This window comes from Orycteropus afer, unplaced genomic scaffold (genome assembly GCF_000298275.1).
Source record: "Orycteropus afer afer isolate SDZICR_OR568_19922 unplaced genomic scaffold, OryAfe1.0 scaffold00019, whole genome shotgun sequence".
Taxonomy (NCBI): Eukaryota; Metazoa; Chordata; class Mammalia; order Tubulidentata; family Orycteropodidae; genus Orycteropus; species Orycteropus afer.
Window position 1 is genome coordinate 19,276,723 of NW_006921606.1, and position 21,630 is coordinate 19,298,352.

At 37.3% G+C, this 21,630-nt stretch overlaps 1 protein-coding gene across 1 annotated transcript in view; it reads right to left on the reverse strand.

The window, feature by feature from the left end:
- The window catches only part of CHD2 (chromodomain helicase DNA binding protein 2), a 215,195-nt gene that overhangs the window by 74,824 nt on the left and 118,741 nt on the right, over positions 1 to 21,630 (reverse strand). Inside the window, exons 20-26 of the mRNA XM_042783579.1 lie at positions 16,828 to 16,977; positions 15,773 to 15,921; positions 14,647 to 14,743; positions 14,127 to 14,219; positions 10,361 to 10,531; positions 9,232 to 9,407; positions 1,060 to 1,101 (exon numbers count right to left, since the gene is read on the reverse strand). Coding sequence (XP_042639513.1) covers positions 1,060 to 1,101; positions 9,232 to 9,407; positions 10,361 to 10,531; positions 14,127 to 14,219; positions 14,647 to 14,743; positions 15,773 to 15,921; positions 16,828 to 16,977 — 878 coding nt within the window. The remainder of the gene's footprint in view (positions 1 to 1,059; positions 1,102 to 9,231; positions 9,408 to 10,360; positions 10,532 to 14,126; positions 14,220 to 14,646; positions 14,744 to 15,772; positions 15,922 to 16,827; positions 16,978 to 21,630) is intronic.

Here is a 21,630-nt window from a genome sequence, read left to right on the forward strand (position 1 = left end):
GCTTATGCACAGGGGGCAGGAGTATATGGAGGGATGGACACTGGGAAGAGGTAACTATGGGGAGGAAGTGGGAGGGGAGCTGTTGTATTGTGGTAAACTGTGGTCAATGTCATGAGACAAAGTGTACGTGAACTGCTGTATGGAAAGCGAATCTGCTCTGTAAGTCTTCACCCAAATCACAATTTAAAAAAAAATAAAAGGTGCCAAGCCTACTTTTCTATACCCTGTGAATTTTTACTATAGCTTGCTCAAAGACGAGCATTCTACTCCCAGGTAGTCAGCACCAGTCCCAGAGAGATGCACTTCACTTTCTTGGTTTCTATGTGGCTTTCTGTTACACATTACCTTTTCCTCTGCACATGGAAAGGGCAAAACATACAAGCCTAGAATTTTCACTGACTATAGAAGTTTATCAGCAGTAGAAGAAGGGAGCCTGATATTTTCTTTAAATCAGTACTAATATTTAGATGTGGAATTGTTGACTCTGTACAAAGCAAAATACCAAACTAGTTAAGAGTTCTATTAAAATTAAACTTCTGAATTCATTATCTGAATGATTATAAATATAATAGCTAATCCTTTCAGAAGTTACTGTTGGGAAGACATTATAAGCTCTTTGCCTTTAATCCTGATGACAGCCCTAATAAGTAGGAGAAGATTACAAAATCACAAAGAGTCTTTTACCTTTGGCATTACTAAATCTAAGAACTACATCACAAATAACAATTACACACATTCTTCTCAACAGGAGGTATCTGAACATTACTTCTGGCAATTATTTCTTTGTACCACAATACTGCGTGTATTTGCTTTATCTTCCTCACTAAAGTAAAAATCTCTGTGGAGATGATCTGTAGTACCATCTTGTCACCTTTCCCCAAAGCCTAGCAGAGTGACATGCACAAAATATGCACCCAATTTTAAATGTATTTTCAAAAAAATTTCCATTAAAAAAAAAAAAATCCCAGCATTAGTACTAAACGGAAAATATTTTTAGAAAGGATCTACTACATAATAAAACTGAAAAAGAGACTGATGAGAAAATATTACTGAGCTTACCGTTCAAGAGGGAGACCAAACTTCTTATAAGCCTTGATGAACCTAAGAATACAATAAAAATACTACATTAAAAAAACAGAGAGACTTTAGTTATGTAAATGCCAATTATCTTGCAATGATACATGAGTAGAATTGTCAAAGCAGATTAGCCCAATCCCATCAACTGCCACTAAATGAGTATTAAACATCCTTGAAACGAGTCCATTTAAAATAATAAGCACTAAAAATCTACTCAAATTAAAGGTCAACTTTATCCTCCGTGACTAATACCCCATGAAACTCCTTAGGGACATAATAGAGAACTGTGCCCTAACTATAATATTACCCTTCTTAGAAAGTACAAGTGTATGGAATTTAATATGTAATAGATGACTCAATCACCATAATCCTCTTGTGATAAAATTCTGACAGTTAAATAGATTATTCAATCCACTGTTAGTTTTAGTTCTATTCGACAATATTTTTCATTATTTTCTGTTCAATAATACAGCTGTAAGATTTTTACTGATGGCTTCAAATCCTTCTGGGAATTAAGCAAAGTGAAATAAACATGAGACTTATAAATTCTTAGGTAAAACTAATTTTAGAAATTCCAATGATTCATCCCACTCAACTTTATCTCCAACCAAAAATTCAATGTAGACTTCCACAAATCTCTACCCTAAACCATGCTGATAAAACCAACCTACATGTTATCTTCTCCCCAACCCTACAACTTAATCACTAGCACTTTCACTAAGCAGGATGCTACAATACATCAGGATCATCACTGTATGAGGCCAAATTACTACAGTAATCTAGTTAGGTAACAGTGTAAGCAGAGATACTAAAGACAAAAATTAAAATAGAATACATGGAGACTGAAGGAAATAGCACTGAATATGACATAGCTGAGAAACAATATTAAAGTAACAGCAAGGACACAAGAATTAGGAAAGTGCTTAAAATGAAAATGAACCTCAGGATTATCCCTCAACTCTACATTTCTCCTTATGATATATACTGAAATAGTTTATGTCTAAAATCTTATGTATGGATGGACACAGGGAAGAGGTATCTGTCGGCAGGAAGTGGGAGGGGAGATGCTGCATTGTGGTGAATTGTGGTCAATGTTATGAGACAAAGTGTATGTGAATTGCTGTATGGAAAGTGTATTTGCTCTGTCAATTTTCACCCAAATCACAATAAAAAGGAAAAAAAAAAACCCTTATGTATGATGTTTGCTTCAAAACAATACTGAGGAGAAGCACTTCCCCAATGGAAGCAAACAGATCTCCAAAATTCTGTTCTTCAATGCAAGCCACAAGAACAATGACAAACATCATCAAAATCAACTTTGTCAAATTCTGAAAATCAACCAAAGGCTTGTAGCATTCCAAGAAACACTTATTTAAAAAAAAAAAAAAAAAGGTTCAATCCAAATAAGAATAGCAAGCTTTCAGGAATTTTAACTTGCCCTATTCCCATCTTTTCTCCCCAGCTCAGTGACAGCCCTGAAAACCAAAATACTTACAACTACCAAAAACCAAACCAAACCCACTGTGGTGGAGTTTATTCAGACTCATAATGACTCTTTAGGACAGAGTAGAATTGCCCCTTAGGGTTTTCCAAGGCTATAAATCTTTACAGAAGCAGTTTGCCACATCTTTTTCCTGCAGAGGGGCTAATGTGTTCAAATCACTAACAATTTGGTTAACAACTATGTGCTATGCCACCAAAGCTCAGTGTAGCAGCCACTGGAAGGGACAAAACAAGTTCAGAATTTCCTAAAGGTCCCACCTCCGGAGAACTGTGACTCTTTGGCTCTTTGCAGCAGCTCACTGAAAAGCTCCATTCTCAGGGCTTGACTCAGCACCTTTTTTTGTGTCAATAGCTTTATCCACATTCCCTATCCACAGTTCAATCATGAAAACTAATCAGCAGCAAATGTTTAACATCACGGCTGCCTAAGGCAGGTTTCCAATGTGAGCCAACACTTGTTGTTGTTGTTATGTGCCGTCGAGTTGGACCCGACTCATAGCAACCCCTCTTTGGGTTTCCGAAGCAGTATCACTACGGAAGTAGATTGCTCCATCTTCCTTCTGAGGAGTGGCTGGTGGGTTTGAACCTCCAGCCTTCTGGTTAGCAGTCAAGTGTCTTAGCCACTATGCTACCAGAGCTCCCACTAGGAGCTAACACTAGGCTGACCCAAAAATGAAAAACTAAGGAATAAGGCATCTATAAGAAACTTTGGAAAGCTCTGACATATTCCTGGTAATCTAGAAGGCAATACATATGCAGGCCTGTGCACATGCCTGGAGAAGACCTGAGAAGGTCCTAATCGCTCACCTCTGAGTGACCTTGAGGCTCTGCAGAAGCAGAACTGAAGGCTAAGGCAGAGTTGTAAACTGCCTGCCCAAAGCATTGAAAAATATCCTGACATTCACACACAGTCCCTGAGCAAAGGTGGGTAGGATTACTGGTTCCAAGCATTTAAGTAAATCTCTACCAAATCATTAGATGACCAGTAAGCTAACTGAACAAAGACTTCAAATGACAGGACAAAAAAATACAGACTTTACAAAATTAGTCCAGAAAAGTCACTGAACAAACACACAGCAATAATAACAACAGCCATCAAACACAACAAACTCAGCCTAAGCAGTGGAGGAAGAAGAGGGAAACTTTAATACCAGAGCTGCCAGATTATAGAAGGCTGGTGGTTCAAACCCATTGGCCACTCCTTGGAAGGAAGTTTCAGCAATCCACTTCCGTAGAGATACTGCCTCAGAAACCCAAGGAGGGGTTGCAATGAGTCAGAAATGACTCAACAGCAATGAGTTTAGTTTAGTTTTTTTTTTTTTTAATTCTTTAAAATATCTATTGTTCAACAAAAAATGAGACACAAAAAAACAAGAATGCATGGCCCATACACAAGGAATAAAATCAGTCACCTATCCCTGAGGAAACCCAGAAGTTGGACTAATTAGACAAATCCGCTATTATGTCTAAAGAACTAAAGAAATTCATGTCTAAAGAATTAAAACTAAGTATGAGATTTAATATCTCACCAAATAGAAAACATGAATAGATTAAACTTATGAAAAAATTAATCTTCACATAGAAGCAGCTCAATAAAGAACTCATAATAAGTAGGATAAAGGCAAAGAAAGCAACATCTATTCACAACCCAAAGACAAAGAGCAACAAGAAAAAAGTAACACTTCACATAAACGACATTCTCGATAATATCAATAGCTGATTTCTCACCAGAAACCTAAGAAACTAGAAGGCAATAAGATGGCATATTCTAGATACAAAAAGAAAAAGATCAACAATCAAGGATTCTATATTCAGCAAAACTTTTATTCAAAAACTAAAGCAAAATTAAGAGATTCCCAGATAAGAGAAACAGAGATAATTCACTGTTAGTATGTTGTTGTGGTTAGTGGCCACTGAGTTGATGCCAATTGATGGCAATCTAACCAAAAGAAATATGAAGAGTCATTACAGCAGAAATGAAAGGACAGTTGATGGTAACTCAAGTACACATGAAGAAATAAAAAGCACCATTAAAGATAACTGCATAAGTAAACACAAAGACAGTATAAACGTATTTTTGTTTGTAACTCTTTTCTTCTCAGATTTGATTTAAAAGGCAATTGCACAAAACAATAATTCTAAACCTGTGTTGATGGGTAAAGATGTAATTTGTATGACGATAACAGTACAAAAGAAAGTGGGGGAACAGGGCTATACTGGAGCAAAGATTTTGTGTTAACACTGAAATTATCTTGGTATTAATGCAAATTACACTGTTTTAAGTTAAAATGTTATTGCAGTATCAGCGCATCCAATAAGAAAATAATTAAAAATATAGTAAAAGAAACAACACAGGAATTAAAATGAATACTAGAAAACATTTATTTAACACAAAAAAGGCAGTAATAGCGAAATAAAGAAACAAAGAATTAAGGCATGTAGAAAACAAATAGCAGAATGCAGATGTAAATCTTGTCTTATCAATATATACATTAAATATAAATATAAAAGTCCAATCAAAAGAGATGAGCAGAATGCATTAAAAAAAAAAACAGGGCCCAATTATATGCTGCCTACGGGAGATACAAGTTAGATTCAAAGACACAAATAAGTTGAGAAAAAAGGATTCAAAAAGATATCATACATATGGCACCTAAAAGACAGCCAGAGTGGCTACACAAACATCAAACAAAATAAATTTAAAGACAAAAATTGTTACAAGAGAAAAAGGGTATTTTATAATGATAAAATGTTCAATCAAGTAGGAAGACATAATGATTAAATATATGTATGTAAAAGAGCACCAAAATATATACAGCAAAAACTGATATAACTGAAGGAAGAAACAGACAACTCAACAATCATAGTTGGAGACTTCAACACTCCACTTTCAATAATGAATAGGACAGTTGGACAGAACATGAATGATGAAATAGGACTTGAACAACATTACAACAACTAAACCTAACAAACATCTATAAACACTACATCCAACAACAGCAGAATACATATAATTCTCAAAACAATACTGGGGGGCTGAAGAAAGAGGAGGTAGGATATACAAGAAAAAACATAAGTGATAATTATCGGATTGGTGGGTCATATTCTGTTGTTGTTTTGTGCTGTTGAGTCAGATCCGACTCACAGCAATCCCTCCTTTGGTTTCAGAGGTAGTATCACTACGGAAGTAGATTGCCCAACCTTCCTTCTGAGGAATGGCTGGTGGGTTTGAACCGCCAGCCTTCTGGTTAGCTACCAGAGTCATATTCTAGTCTCTCAATATTTGCATATATTTACATCTCTCCACAGAAAAAACAAAGGAATAGGTATAACATTTAAAGGGAAATAAACACCTCAAGGTGTCAAATATATTAACCTAAAAGGATTATCTGACAGAATTACAATATTGAATGGGCATAAAATGAGCTATTTTCAAACATCTAGTTTCTTCAGACTTTCGAAAAAACAACAATGAACTAGAGAAAAATGGTTTGGAAACAACAATTTTAGATTCCTATTTTTAAGAGTCAGAGGGGTGCGTACCACACACCAACAACAGTAGTCTTCACCAACACCACAATTCAAAAGCATCAACTCTTCCTCAGCCTTTCTTGTTCCTTGTCCAGCTTTCACATGCATATGGGGCAACTGAAAATACAATGGCTTGGGTCAGGGGCACCTTAAGATTTCAAAGTGACATCTTTGCTTCTTAATGTTTTAAGGAGGTCTTTTGCAACAGATCTGCCCAGGGCAATACACTGTCAGATTTCTTGACTGCTGCTTCCTTGGGTGTTGGTTGTGAATGCAGGTAAAATGAAATCCCTGACAACTTCAAATCTTCTCTCCATTTATTGTGATGCTGCTTATTGGTCTGTTGTCAGGATTTTTCTTTTAAATTGAGGTATAATGCATACTGAAGACTATAGTCCTTGATCTTTGTCAGTAAGTGCTGAAGTCATCCTCACTTTCAGCAACAAGGTTGTTTTCATCTGCATATAGCAGATTGTTAGTGAGTCTTCCTCCAATCCTGATGCTGTGTTCTTCATATAGCCCAGCTTCCCAGATTATTTTCTCAGCATGTTGTTGTTACATGCCGTTGAGTCGGACCTGACTCATAGCGACCCCTCCTTGGGTTTCCGAGGCAGTATCACTGCGAAAGTAAATTGCCCAACCTTCCGTCTGAGGAGTGGCTGGTAGGTTTGAATTACCAGCCTTCTGGTTAGCAGTCAAGTGCCTTAGGCACCATGCTACCAGAGCTTCTTTTCTCAGCATACAGACTGGTAAGTATGGTGAAATAAGTATGGTGAAAGTATACAACCCTGACGCACACCCTTTCTGATTTTAAATGCAGTATCCCCTTGTTCTATTCTAATGTCAGCCTCTTTGTCTACTGTACAGGTTCCTCATGAGCACAATTAAGTGTTCTGAAATACCATTCATTAACAAATTATCCATAATGTTATGATCCACAAAGTCAAATGTCTGTGCATAGTCAATAAAATACAAGTAAACATTTTTTCTGGTATTCTTTGCTTTCAGCCAAGATCCATCTGACAATAGCAATAATAGCCCTCATTACATGTCCTATTCTGAATCCAGCTTGCATTTCTTAAAGTTCCCTGTCAATATACTGTTGCAACCATTTTTGAAAATTTTACTTGTGTTTGATATTAATGATATTGTTTCATAATTTCCAAATTCTGTTGCATCACCTTTCTTTAGAATGGGCACAAATATCAATCTCTTCCAGTCAGTTGGTCAGGTAGCTATCTTCCAAATTTCTTGGCATAAACGATCAAGCACCTCAAGTGCTCCATCTGTTTGTTGAAATATCTCAGTGAGTATTCTGCCAATTCCCAGAGCCTTTTTTTTTTGCCAATTTCTTCAATACAGCTTGGACTTCTTCCTTCAATACCATTGGTTCTGATTCTATGCTAACTCCTGAAATAGTTGAACAATGATCAATTCTTTTTGGTATAGTGACTGTGTATTTCTTCCATCTTCTTTTGATGGCTTCCTGCAAATTTTCATACATACATACATAAAAATAAACACAAATCATAAAAACTTACTCTGACAATAAAAAAATGTTTTATGATGCTGGTATTTTGTCAGCAGTACTAATGATTCCATTGTGCAAGGTTCTAGATCATCTGGATTATACCTGGGAATGGGAATGGTGTTTCTATTCAGAAAATTATTGAGAGTTGTCTGTATGGTCATCTTCTTTCTTTTCTGCATATATTTTGCAGTAACATCTCACTGCTCACTCATCTTTGAATTTTTCAGCAGCTTCAACATTGGTACTTCCTGCTGCATTAGTTATGAAGTGATGAGAATCAGCCCTTACTGGCAATAAAGTACTTGCAGTAGGCTTCTCCTTGCTGTTCCTTCAGGTTTTCAAAAAGGCTGCATGCTACTAGGAATCCTCTTCCAGATTTGGTCTTCTTTCCATATCATCAACAGCTTCTCCATTTTGTAGATTGGCCCTTGCCTCCTCTTTGTTAAAACTGTCTCAATTTTATGTCAATCATTCCTTTACCTGCCTCCAAAATCTTATTCTTATCCTTAATGACTGTCAGAAAGGTCAAATAAGACAGTCCTTCCTCATTTATTATTTCACTGACTTTTTTTCCTTATTATAGACCCTAATGATCCTCATTTTTATATCCATGTCTAGAGCCTTTCTCACCTTTTTAGGATTAGAACTTTCAGTGGCATGACTTCTTTTGCTAGACATATTGCTGGAGATATAAGCAGTGCAAGTGTTCCAGTTAGAGAAATTTAAACAAGTGGGCTTCAAATTAACAACTGATACTTCTTATGGTATGAAACTTCTGAGTAAGACCACCTTACAGGCCTGGTCTACAACGAAGCTGGTATCAGTCATAACAATGAAATCAGGTGCATGTGTAACTCAATTGTCCTATGTTGTTAAGAACTGAACATTGTCCAACTTTCTGATACAACTCCCAACACTGACACTGACTTCATTGTAGACCAGGCACTAACTTGCTATACAGCAGTGTTTTGAATAGTAAATCGTAAAATTGAACATCTGCAAGTAAACATCTGAGAATGGTAACATCAGCAAATTAGGTATTACAACACTGTATGTAGTAAATATTACCAATGATAAGACGTATCAAACAGTCTTAACTGTGTCTAGCATACTCAAACACATTGTTAGCTGCGAACTACCTGTATTCTCCAACTGGTTCTTTTCCCTTGGCTGACCTTTCTTTATGAAGTTGATCTGAATAACCAGGGAATAATTAAAATAAAATAAAAAAATACTGCCATTGAGTCAGATCTGACTCACAGAGACCCCTTCTGAGGAGTGGCTGATGGGATTGAACTGCCAGCCTTCTAGTCAGCAGTCAAATGCCTTAGGCACTATTCCACCAGAGCTCCTAACCAGGGAATAAGGGTGAAAAAAGACGACTGAAAGGCAAGAGAGATCTGAACTGAGGAAAACCTTGGAGAAGAAACACTCACCCAGGAGATTTGAGGGAACATTTAGCTTCTCTTACATTTTCTGCAGATTTTAGCCTCTGTCTACACTGTCATAAATGTCAAGGATCCAATCAACCTAAGCCTCACAGCACGACCTTCCAAATAAGTTCAGTTGAGAGCACAGTCTCCACCAACCTTCGGATCTCCGCATCAGTAAATCCCTCCACAAGGTCCTTTCGCACACTTCGGGGGCGACCTCTGCGCTTTGGCTTCTTGTCATCATCGGAGTCATCTGTCTCACTTTCAGAGGCAGAGGATCTCTGGGCCTGCCTCTTAGACTCAGTATCAGAGTCACTGTCATTTGTCTGAGCCTAAAAAAGAATTAGGAAAAATCACACTGTAGCAAGAGCCAGGGCCAAAAGCCTAGGGACACAAAACAGCCCATCTCAGATACTTAGAACTTACCATTGTATCACATTATGTCAATTTTCCTTTAACAAATAAAAAAGGTAGATGTCCTGTAATGAAGGAAAATCTCTTTGCAGTACATGTCTGTTTCAGACATAATATAATGAAAAAGTAAGCTAGAATAAAAATATTCAGATTCTAGATTCATGTTTATTCCTTGGGCAACTTAGAAAGGCTCCTTGTGCCTTAGCTTTCTCACTTGTAAATGGGGATAATAACACCTGCAACATGGGTTTTTCACAAGGATTAAATAAATCAATAAATGTAAAAGCATTTCGATTAACGTTTGGTAGTGTTAACTAATAACTGATTTACTATGATCTTGGGCAAACATGAGTCTGTTATCTCCAGCAAAGTGGGTAATAAAACTTGCTCGACTTTTCAAAGTTGTTGCAAAAGTCAAATTAGTGCATGTAATGGTGTTCTGTAAGCTGTGAAACCTGTGTTTATCAATTATTTATAGTTGTTATGTAATCTTTTCTTAAGTAACTATTTATACCAAGTGCTAGGAACATGTAAAGAAAAAAAAAAAAGGTTGACTCTCTAAAAGTAGATAGCTGTGCCAATTAGGACCAAAACATTAGGATCCCTGGTTCTAATTTAAAAGGCAAAATACAAATGGCTGTCAAGTTCAAGTTCCAGAACAAGTTCAATCATTTCTAAAAGAGCCAATTTGCAAAGACCACATGTCTCACATATGTGCTCATGAACCCTGTGCATTTTTCCATTCTCCTCTGCTAGGTGACCTTTGGAATAACTCCGTCCTAGAGCCAACCCTCTTCCCAAAATGATTAGACACTTCAGTAACTTTTACAGCATAAGAACTATTTTCATATTTTTCATCTCCCTTGATCACCTTTTTAGTGGAACTCCGAATTCGAGGCAGCATATAAATTTCTTCCAGCTCCTTCTGCCGCTCTTCCTCCTCTACTTTTTTCCTTTGCTCTTCTGGAATTATTTCATCCCAGTCCTTGTGAGGACGCTCTTCCAGCTCTTCCTCATCTTCCATTGTTGCAAAGTTGGCAACCTTAAAACAATGGATATCCCATTTTCTCAGTGACATTTCCCCATTTCTCAAACGACCTTCAACAAAAACTCAACCTATCTAGTGGTCTTTATCTAAATATGAATATTAAGATGTTCTGAATAACAGGACTTCTGTGATAAAACATAAGCAGATAAATCAATTTTCTACTAATCTCTCCTATATGCCCCCAAAATCAACTTGCCAAATCTTCAAGTTCATCAGAGATTTTATGAAAAGTAGGGAAACAGAACAAAGATATAAATTGTCTCCAAAGTCTTCTTGGTACATCATATGTATTTTCCAATAAAATGATACTATCTGGAAATTTTAGATTTAGATTATTAAAATACTGAATACCTAATGCCAAGCCATAATGAATATTTCTATAAATTATAAACTGGAAGAATAGTATGTCACATCAAATATTATTTGATATCTGATAAAGATTTGTACAAAACCAAATATAACCCAAAAAGGAAACCATCACCATGGATGCATTTAAAAACCAAGATTATGGCTATAAAGTAACATAAACTAGCCCTGAACCACCTCTAGGAAGTGGTAGGCAGGCCCCAAACTGGTCTCCACATTGTTTTCTATACCTTCCCTCCTAGCCTTTATATTATGATGAATGATAAAAGACCTTAGAGGTTTCATTCCTCACCATCATTTGGAGCTGACAGTGAAGTCAAGATATAACTTGCTAACTTTCAACAAAGAAAGATGTTCATAATTAGATATTTTAAATACCAAGACAAAAGAGAGCTGTAAATTTCTGAGCTTAAAAATTTAACATTTTTCTGTTTTATAAAAAGAATCATCTGACCAATCTCTCAAATTATGCAGTTTATAATTACTTTCGATCTGTCTTTTAAAACAGCCAAATGAGAATGATATAAATTGGTATCAATATGGAAATATGCTGATAGTACATATATCTTGGAATTTAACTTTTCCAAAGGCAGTGTAGTGTTTAAAGGCTAGACTCTGGAGGCCAGATCGCCTGCCTAGGATATAGCTGCAGCTCTAGCACTTATGTGTGATCTCAGGAAATTTACTTAACTTCTCTGTGCCTCAGTTTCCTTATCTGTAAATGAACGTAGTATCATCTACTACATCATACCATTGTAAGGAATAAAGGAGTTGATATATGTAAAGCACTGAAAACAGTGCTTGGAACACAGAGTTATTTTATTATTGGTTACTATTATCACTTATGAAAATCTTAACCTTGAATTATCTCAAAATATGTTTGTTGTATTTCCAACATGTTAAATTAAGGTTAAAAACAAAAACAAAAGGATTATCAGGCAAAATAAAGATGATTTAGTTCTAACATTCCACACGTAGCCTCTAGGATAAACAGACTGGCACGGATAATCAAATCACTCCACCAGGTGCTAAAACATAATGGCCAAAAGGGCTTTTGAAAGGCAAGGGTAACCAGTATTGTGCTGACCACTTCTGATTAACCTATAATATCTAAAATGTTTCTACCTAAATTAACATAGAACATCCTAACCAAGAAAATATAATGCAGTAGTCATAGAAGAGGAATCCATCCAATTCAAACAGTACTAATTCACTTTTGACCTTCTCTACTCTACCCTCTGTATACTCACACATATTAACACTGATCCTAGAGCTCTCTGATCCACCCAACTCCTTCTTTGTCCTTCCATTTAGACATATATGGTTAATATTGGCCCTCATCACCCCATACTACTTCCTTCCAAACACTTAACCCATTCTCCCTCAATCCTAATAGGGTCATCACTACACTTGACCATCATTGTAACTTCCAAGTCTGTCTTGCTTCTCTGCCCTGCATGGAACCAACCCACAGTCAAGCTTTTCAACAATGTCCTCACTTGAATCTTGAAATCCCTTGACTCTGACTTTCCAAAGTCCAAGTCTGGACTTTCTCCAAACCAATCTCTCACTTTGGGACTGCCAACTGATCAGATTTCCTTGATGTCAAACACTGCTGGAGAAAGCCACATGACCCTGCTAACTGGCTCTACTGACTCTATATCAAGTTCTTCCCGCAACTCCTGCCCCCATGCACGGTAGCCCCAAACCTTTTCCTCTTCACAGCAAGCACTCAATCACTTTGCTAGTAAGTAACTATAACTCCCTTATCTTCTCTCTCCTCTTCTCATGTTGTTTCCTTTTCCTTTCAAAGCCTACTCCTCCATCTATGCTTGGACAGTGTCTCTTTTAGTCTCCTCTGGGACAATGCATCATCAAATTTTCCTTCTTTCCTTGGAACCTTAAAATATCTCCCTATTTTCAAGTTCTTTCCCAACCTAGAAACACGGTAACATCTTTCTAAAACCTTGTTCTGCTTGACCCATCTATTCCCATAATTTATTTTCCCTATACTCTTCTCATATTGGCTAAGACACTTGCCTGCTAACCAGACGGCTGGCGGTTCAAACCCACCAGCCACTCCTCGGAAGGAAGGTTGGGCAATCCTACTTCCGCAGTGATACTGCCTCGGAAACCCAAGGAGGGGTCGCTATGAGTCGGGGCCGACTCGACGGCACATAACAACAACAACAACAATACTCTTCTCAATTCTGCCCTGATTCCATTTAATTTTCTGTTACATCAGAAAATGTTGACTACCCTTCCATTTCCCTCCCCCCAAAAATCCAACAAGTCACAAAGAGTCTCCAAACTGTCACCTTCTGTTCTTATACCTCTGACCTCTCTTTGGCATCTACTAATTCTATTGTCATCTCCTACCCATCCCATCCCAAAGCTCCACATTATTGTTTCTCCACTGTGATAATTCAGTTTGTATGTCAACTTGGCTGGGCCTGGTTGAGTGGCTTGGCAGCTAGTGGTAGATATAACCCATAATGAGACTGGCAATCGACTCCATGGTGGGATCTACCATAAGCAGCTGAGTAGCTGCCTTTGGGATGTGGTTTGCTTCCTGTATATAAGAAGAAGCCTTGGGGATAGTCTCTAGCTTACAGCACCTTAAACCCTGCATGTAGCCTTGTTGTTCATCAACCTGCCACGTTCTGCCAACGTTGGGACTTATAGTGGACTTGAATTAATGGCCTGCCGTGTGGTTTGGTAACATCGGGACTGTGGCCTTTTTTACTTTAACCTTGGGCTTGGCAGCCTCAGCAGCCAGCAGCTGTCTGAGTAAAGAAAAGCCTCTAGCTTCAGTGGGCTGGAAGCTGGAGGCAGAGCTGGACCCCAAGGCTGAGGGGCTTTCATCCAGCCCCTAGAGCCTGGCACTTTGAATTTGGACTTAAAGCCTCCAAACTACAAGAGAATAAACTTCTGTTTGTTAAGGCCATTCCATTTGTGGTATATTCTTGTTAGAGTGGCACTAGGTAATCAAACATCCACTAATTTCACTAATGGCATATTCTCAGCCCTCTGGGCAGGAGAGACCACTCAGTAGTTACCTTTATGGGGAGGACTAGAGAGTCTACACACGCAACATTCTGATAACTCAGAGTGATAATGAGGATATACATTCATTCAGGTAAAGGAAAAAGCAGAAAGTACTCATAGAGATTAATTATTATGAGTTTATGAATCAATGATGAAGGCTCTAAGATTTTTGTACCTTAAACTGTGATAGAAGCTCATCTGTTGCACTCGTTGATACTTCATTCTCTCTAGTTTCTGCCAAGCGCAAAATTTCATCTATATCCATTTCCTAAGAGGTCAAAAGTAGCACAAAGATGGTGAAAAGGCAACAGTGATCAGCATTCACTGAAAATGCTTAGTATAAATAAATCTCCTTTGATACTCCTTTTAATTTAACAGTCTCAGCTCTGTATCTTTTACTTCTAAAGTTTTAAACTGTTATTTATAGAAATGACAAGGTAAAACTTCAGGAATTACAAGTAAAGACATTAAAGTAGAATTTTAAAAAAAGAAACCCAAAATAAAACCCTCAAATATTTTTCTCATTCTTTCCCATTAAATAAGAGCTTTATGCTCCATAAGAAAAATAAAATTATGACCTTCGAGTAAATAACCTTTCTTTATGAATGCCTCTAACTCAGACTCAGAATCTACTTCCAGGAAGGCTCTGAGAGACAATACTTCTCAAAAATAATGTTTTCCTCATTATTAATTACCTGAGGCTCTGACTCTTCCCCTTCAAGTTCTTTGAAGAGATCTTCTGCTCCAAATTTCAAAATAGCTGTCAATTCTTCTTTATTAAAAGGATTTGAGCTGCAAAAGTAATATGAAAGTAGGTATAATCTCAGTAATGTCAAATCATCTCTAAGAAGTTCTACTTCAGAATATCTATCATTTATAATGGTGTCAAATTACTGGTGAAAATATTAATTCTGACCCAAGAAAAATGATGTCTCAAATACTTCATTTTTCTATCCAGAAGGGAATCTGTGGTGGTCAACCTAATCTAACAGAAGACAAAGTCAAACTCAATTATTTTCTGTTGGTTCATTAATTACATGATTAACCAAGAAAGACTACCCAACATGAAAAGAGTTCCAACCATCATTTTCTTTGTCCTCTGACTTAGAAAGTTATCATTCACTTGAATTTTCAATATCCTCACCTCTGGTACAAAACAAAAGAACCGAACTTTTCTCATCTAGGCTCTTCGTGAATGGAAATATTCTACTGAGGAAGGGCTAATGTGAATTCACCTTTAACACAAGCTAAAGGACTGCCACAGGTGAAACACTAAATAATCTGGTCAAAATTTAAGTTCTATAGGAGGAAAAAATGGTTGCTCTTCTGAAATTCAACTGCATATTCACTCCTTCTATATACCTTTCTGTCTTTTAATAAGAGGGGGAAAAAAAGAAAACCTCATATAAGCATTTTTCACAAATAATATGAAAACAGCTGCCAACTAAATCTAGTTGATTCTCATTGCTGAAAAGTCAAAAGCATCATTGTGCCAAGGGGAAAACCTAATGGCAAGCACACAGCCACCACTGCTGCTGCTGTGTCACACAACACATGTAGAATGAAAAGCAAAAAGCAACAGAGAGCTGCAAGAAAGGAAGAATGGGGAGAAAGTGAGAAAGTCAGAGAATGCACATATGCATGAGGGCTGATAAGCACAAAAAAAGAGAAAATGGGGAAAATAAAATGAAAATGACATCTCCTTATGGTTATGACCAGGGTAACATGTGCTGTTGTAGAGAATCTATTAGAAAAATAAATTACATCAAATGTGGATATAAAATCAATTTGATTGCCTACCTCCATCTTTCTGACACTTACTTGGACCGTCCTGAGTTGTTTTCCAGGACTGTCCGGCCAGTGGTATCCATGCGCTGAATTACCAGATGGTCCAATACCATCTTCTTTTTGGCTCGTTCTATGATCTCTTCCTCCACGGTCCCCTTTGTAACCAAGCGGTAAATATTTACCTGCAGAAAAAGAAATTGCTATGCTAATGCATAATTCAAAAAATATTCCTATGCTTAAAACCCAGAGGGGAAAATAAAAAAAGATGTGTTCTCTATTGCTAAAAATGACTGTAAGCTATCTATTCAGGCAAGAGCTTGTTATTGTTGTTATGTGCCGTCGAGTCGGACCCGCTCATAGCAACCCCTTCTTGCGTTGCCGAGGCTGTATCACTATGGAAGTAGATTGCCCAACCTTCTTTCTGAGGAGTTGGCTAGTGGGTTTGAACCGCCAGCCTTCTGCTTAGCAGTCAAGTGCCTTAGGCACTATGCTACCAGCGCTCCTAGGCAAGAGTAGGATGCAACTATGATTTACTATTTGTAGCAGGTTATATTCTGAAATTAAACCTCTCTAAAGAATTATTATTATAATCTTGTTATAATAATAAAAATCTTATTAAACAATAATCAGCTTCACTGAAGGAAAGTTTCATCAGAACTGAATCTCTGGTCAAGTATGAAACTTGCAAGGTAATCAATGCTAGAGGAGACTTTAAGATTCACATATGAAGGAAGTAAATGTGTACTTTTCTAACGTATCTCAGAGCTAACACTGTCAAAAACAGACCATTCTGAATATGTCTCCATATTAAGATTTTTTTTAAAGTACAGTCTTTTCATCAATCATGTACCTATGTTGGGGTAAACTCACATAAAGTTACTACGGTACACTTTTAAAAATAGCAAGAACAAAATCCAATGCACAAAAATATCATTTCTAAACTCTACTACTTAACAAACAGAAATCTACTCTTGGGGAAGTAAGAGCAAAATAGGAAAAAAGCATTTTACAAACATAGAAAGAAAATAATAATAAGGGCTGAATTCTCCCCTGGGTTCAGCCATATTCAGAAGCTTCTCCCCACTAACCTGCTTCTTCTGACCAATTCTATGGGCTCGGGCTTGTGCCTGCAAGTCGTTCTGGGGGTTCCAATCAGAGTCAAAGATGACAACTGTGTCCGCTGAAGCCAAATTGATTCCCAGGCCACCAGCCCTTGTCGAGAGCAGGAAACAGAAGTCCTGTACACAATGCAACATACTACTTTATGCAGTGGCCTTCTTAGAAACAGTTTCACAGTCCAATAAGCCCTTATACCTGGAAACCCCTGCAAGTGTGAAGAAAAGTGAGATACGATGGACAAACTTTACGGAAGCTACAAGATGACAGGGACTTGATGGCAGAGTAAACTTCCATTTAAGAGGAAAGAATCAGTGCAGTAAACTAAGGAAGTAGAATCTAATAAAACAAGGGGAGTGAAGAAACAGTGTTATCTCTGGCTGAAACTAACATGCAAGAAGTTAACAAAAAAAGAGACTAATTATCAAGGAGATCATTCTAGTAAGCTAACTAGACATTTATTTTATGGGTAAAGTTAAGTTATGCCACGTAAGGCAGTCAGTATAAATATACTGTTCTGCGAAAACATCCATCCGTTAGACTGGTAAGGAATACAGAAACACTATCCTAAACAGATCACATGTTGGAACTTCTGAGAAGCATAAGAGGACTCTCACTCACCACAGAACATACACAAAGAAAGCCAGAGCAGGTTTGGTTAAAGAGCAGTGTACGTAAAAGACCCAAGCACTGACTTATTCCAAAAGACACTGGATAGATACAATACACCTGCCTGTGTCTGAGTATGCAGAAAAATATGGGAAGAAGGAGAGAATAAACTGTAAGAGACAGAAAAAAACAAGAAGCAAAAAAGTGTCAACGAAATTTCTAATTATACAGAATTTGGTGTATATATTAAAGGCCTGCCACCATTCTGGCACAGGAATGGCACTCAAAAACTGGTAGTATGATGTTACATCTTGCTAAAAGGTATACTTAAAGTATATATAACCAAACTAAAAACCAAATCCACTGCCAGCGTGAAGATTCCAATTCACAGTGACCCCAACTGGGTTTCCAAGGTGGTAAATCTTTACAGAAGTAGACTGCCCATCTTCCTTCCACGAAGTGGTTGGTGGGTTTGAACCGCCAACCTTCTGTTTAGCAGTCAAATGCCTCAGGCACTGCGCCACCAGAGCTCCTTTAAAGTATATATATAAAAAAACAAACTCACTGCCATTGAGTCGTTTCTGACTCATAGCAACCCCTCCTTGGGTTTCCAAGGTGGTATGTCTACAGAAGTAGATTGCCCAATCTTCTTTCCGAGGAGTGGCTGATGGGTGTGAACTGCCAGCCTTCTGGTTACGTGTGTGTGTGTGTAAATATATAAGTGGAATGGTCTCTACCTCCAGTAATCACATTCAAAAGCATTAGCTATATAAATAAAAATGGAAATAGCTATTTTCAAGGGCTTCAAACAATTCCAGTAAAGAACTGATCAGAGTCCACAAGTAAACTTCTAGAGCTCATAGAGAAATTTAGCAAAGTTGCAGGGTACAAGATCAATAAACAAAAATCAGTTGGGTTTTATACACTAGCAATGAAAAATCTGAAAGAAAAATTAGGGAAACAATTTGATTTACAATACCATCTAAGAGAACAAAATACCCAGGAATAAATCTAACCAAGAATGAAAACAATTTAAAAAAAAAAAAAAAAGTGCTGAAAGAGATTAAAGACAATGTAAATAAATGGAAAGATGTTTTATGATCATGGATCAGAAGACTTAATAGTGTTAAGTCAAAATTACCCAAAGCAATCTATAGATTCAACACAATCCCATTCAAAAGTCTTTTTTACAAAAATAGAGAACCTAATCCTCAACTTTATACAGAACGGCAAGAGAGAACCACAAGTAGAAGGAATCACACTTCCTGACTTTAAAACTTACTATATACAGTTAATAGTAATCAAAACAGCCAGGTACTGGTATAACAACAGAACACACAGATCAATGGAATTCAGTTCCTACACATCTATGGTCAACTAATTTTTGACAAGGATACTAAGTTCATTCAATGGAGAAAGAAGAGTCTCTTCAATAAATGGTGCTGGAAACACTGGATTTCCACATGCAGAAAAATGAAACAGGATTCATGCTTCATACCACATATAAATTCAAAATGGATTAAGATTCAAAATGTACATACCTATAATGGAATACTAAATGTGCAAACCAAAACCATAAAATTCTTAGAAGAACAAACAGGGGCAATTCTGTTAGGCCTAGCTTTCAACAATGGATTGCTGAATATAAAAACAAAAGTACAAATAACAGAAGACAAAATAAATGAATGAGACCTCATAAGAACTAAAGATCAAAATTCTTGTTCATCAAAAACACTTTATCAAAAAAGTCAAAAGATAAGCTATATTAACTGGGAGAATGTCTTTGAAAACTCTCTCTCTATATATATATGTCCAACAAGAATCTTATATAACCAAAATACATATATAACTTTGACAATGTCACCATAAAAAGACAAACAACCCAATCAAAAAATGGGCAAAGGGTTTGTATAGACACTTCACCAAAGAGGACACTCAGATGGCCACCAAACACACGAAAACATGATCAGTGTCATTAGCTGTCAGAGAGATACAAATCAAAACCACACTGAGACATCATTTCACTCCCACTAGGATAGCTAAGATTAAAAAAAAAAAAAACAGAAAATACTAAGTGTTAGTGAGAATGTATGGAAATTGGAATGCTTATCCATTGCTGGTAACTCACTGCCATCGAGTTGACTGTGACTCATAGCAACCCCTCCTTGGGTTTCCAAGGCGTTATCTCTACAGAAGTAGATTTCCCAGTCTTCCTTCTGAGGAGTGGCTGGTGGATGTGAACCTCCAGCCTTCTGGTTAGCAGTCAGATGCCTTAGGCACTGTGCCACCAGCAAAATGGTACAGCTGTTGTGGGAAACAGTATGGTGGTCTCTCAAAAAAACTAAAAATAGAACTATCATTATGACCCAACAATTCCACTCCTTGGTATATACCCAAGAGTTTAGAGCAGAGATCTGTATACCAATGTTCACTGCAGCACTATTCACAATAGCCAAAAGACAGAAACAACGTAAACGTCCATCAACAGTTGAACAGATAAACAAAATGTACATACATACAATGGAATACTAATCAGTCAGTAGAAGAAATGAAATCTTGATACATGCTACAGTATGGAAGGATCTTGAACACATTATGCTAAGCAAAATAAACTAATCACAAAACGATATATATGACTTCACTTATATAAAAAGACAAGAAAAGGCTAAGTACAGAGACTAAAGTTTATCAGTGGTTACCAGGGAAAGGAAGGAGGTAGGAAAAGGAAGTTAATGGTGATGGAAAAATCACATTGATTAAAGGTAGGGTTGCACAGCCGATTATTGTATAATTGCTGTGAGTAAATCATACACCTATAAAAAGTTGAACTGGCAAAAGATGTGTTATAGATTTACAAGGACCCCAAAAAAAGAGAGACAGAGAGTAGCTGCTGAGTCTGCTTATATATTATCAAAAACTCATGTGATTTGGTTTCTTGGTTTGGAAGTTTAGGGTCATGGCTTCATGGGATATCCCAGTTATCTGGCCGAATAACATGTTTAGTGCTTCTGTTCTACCTCCTAGTTCACAGGGCAGGGCTTGGGGACTTAAAATCTTGTCAGTGGCCATCCAAGGCACACCAATTGGGTCTCTATTTGCCTGGAGCAACAGAGAAAAGACAGTCATATAAGAAGGATTTTTAATGTGTACCTAACTGCCTCCATGATCAATTGCCTCCTTTGCCTAAAACAAAAAGAATTGGATGGCGTCTCGCTACCATCACTGATCGTTTTCATCAAAGACTCCATAGACAAATTCTGATCAAAATGGGGAAAACACAGAACAGAATTCTAAATTCTCATGGACTCCAGACTTTCTGGAGTCATGAAGGGTGGATGAATCCCTGACACAATTGCCCTAAGATATCTTTAAATATCAATCTAAAAATAACCCCTATAAGTCTTCTTTTTTATTGTATTTTTTTATTATTTTTAAAATTTTAAATTTGACTTTTTAAATAGAAAAGCATTTCTAGTGCTACAGGAATCAAGGTATTTAAAAGGCATCAAAATTTGGTGCATAGCAACTCTAGATCATAAAGGCTTTTTATTCACAAGGATAGCAGAGCAACCCCCAAAGGATCTTGTAAGCGGAGTTCTTGCAAGAAACCCATGTGATACAGAGAACAAAGATGAACCTTTTTGCACATACAGTACTGTATTGTCAGTGAAGGCAAACATGGGTATAGGGGTAGATAGATCGGTGGACAGGCTGAACTATTAGGTATGTCTATGAAGCAGGGAGTGTACCCAAGAGTATGTATAGGTTTGGCAGACAATGGTCCTATAAGTTTATTTGTATGATCTGTTAAGAATTCCCAGGTGTATGTAGAGCTGACAAGGGACCAGGTTGTAGTCACTTCTTGATCACAGCTTACCCAGAGGGACTGAGTAGTTGAACCAGTGGGCTCAGGACCACAGTCACAGGGGACATAAGCTCAACTGGCGTAACATACTACACAAAACATTGTTCTATCTCCTACTTTGGTGTGTAGTGACTGGGATCTTAAAAGCTTGCAAGCAGCCATCTAGATGCAACAATGGGTCTCTCTTCTCATCCAGAGCAAAGAAGAAAAAAACCAAAGATTCATGGAAACAATTAGTCCTAGCGACTGGTACACCATGTGATCCCCAGCCTATGCAACTATGAGACCAGAAGAACTAGAT